General features: G+C 50.2%; 1 protein-coding gene across 1 annotated transcript; it reads right to left on the minus strand.

Moving 5' to 3' along the window:
* Nucleotides 1–515: 515 nt before the first annotated feature.
* On the minus strand, nt 516–1,079 carry LOC114163557. The gene has a single exon (XM_028047863.1). The coding sequence runs from the start codon at nt 1,077–1,079 to the stop codon at nt 516–518; it is 564 nt and encodes a 187-aa protein (XP_027903664.1).
* Between the last annotated feature and the right edge of the window lie 340 nt (nt 1,080–1,419).

Below are 1,419 nucleotides of genomic sequence, written 5' to 3' on the forward strand. Positions count from 1 at the left end.
CTGGACATCATCAGCCTTTACCAAAATCTGATGGTATCCCGACCACAGATCTATCTTCGAGAACACCGATGACCCATGCTGTTGATCCATCAAGTCATCAATCCTCGGAAGCTGATATTTGTTCTTGATAGTCATCTTGTTCAGTTGCCTGTAGTCCACACACAGGCGCGAACTCCCATCCTTCTTCTTCACCAATAACACTGGTGCTCCCCAAGGCGAAGTGCTGGGTCGGATGAATTGTTTCTCCATCAGCTCTTCTATCTGTTTCTTGAGTTCCACTAATTCTGCCGGAGCCATACGATATGGAGCCATCGACACCACGCCCGTTCCTAGTACTAGGTCAATAGAGAACTCTACTTCTCTACTAGGAGGCAACCCTGGTACTTCATCCGAAAACACGTCTTCAAACTCATGTACCACAGGTATGACTGATGGTCTCTCTCTCTCTCTCCCACCTCCATACGGGCGAAGTTTATGAAGCACTGCGCGCCACTCTAGATCTCCCTCGCCACCCCTTAAGGAGAAACCAACTCAAGCTCCTCTGAGTCGGGAAAAAATAACCTCTTCTCCCGACAATCTATCAGAACGTGATTGGCAAAGAGCCAATCCATCCCTAAGATCACCTCCAACTCTTGTAGAGGCAGGCAGATTAGATTTAACTTGTATCTGCGTCCCTCTACCTCTACCGAAAGCCTAACACACAAGGACGACGTTCTGACTAGACCCGACGCCGGGGTAGATACTACAAGTTCAAACTGCAGCTCGCACACCGACATACCCAAATGCTCCACACAAGCAATTGACACAAAAGAGTATGTCGCTCCAGAATCAAACAGTACACACAAAGGTTCACCAGCTATCATGCATCGACCCATAACAAGATTATCTAAGCCTGCAGCCTCTGCCTTGGTCATGGCATACACCCTGCTTGTCGCCTGAGGCCTGTTGCCTCTGTCTCTCCGTTGGTGCTGGTGAGGGGTCTGAACTAGAGGGTGTGTTGTTGTTCTAGCAAGGTTGAGACAGTCCTTCCCAAAGTGGCCTTCCTTGCCATAGTTGTTGCATCTGCGGTAACCCTCCATGCGCGGGCAAGCACTCCTCAGGTGAGTACCTCCACATATATAGCACTGGACTCGACCCTACTTGGGAGGAAGACCCCTAGACCCCTAAGGCTGATGGTGAGGTCTGTCGTATGGTCTCCTCCGCTCGTCATGTCTGGGCTTGGACCCAGATGGTCCACCAATCCTCTGAGGTTGTTGAGATCGCTGGCCCTCCACCTCATTCTTCATCTTCTCTATTACCCTGGCCTTCTCGACCAGAGCAGCAAAATCCTTGATGGACAAGGGTGCTACCATCAAGCGAATGTCGCCGCGGAGTCTATTTTCAAACTTTCAGCATCTCTACTCCTCATCGAGTGGCAAG

This window comes from Vigna unguiculata, chromosome 9, assembly GCF_004118075.2.
Source record: "Vigna unguiculata cultivar IT97K-499-35 chromosome 9, ASM411807v1, whole genome shotgun sequence".
Taxonomy (NCBI): domain Eukaryota; kingdom Viridiplantae; phylum Streptophyta; class Magnoliopsida; order Fabales; family Fabaceae; genus Vigna; species Vigna unguiculata.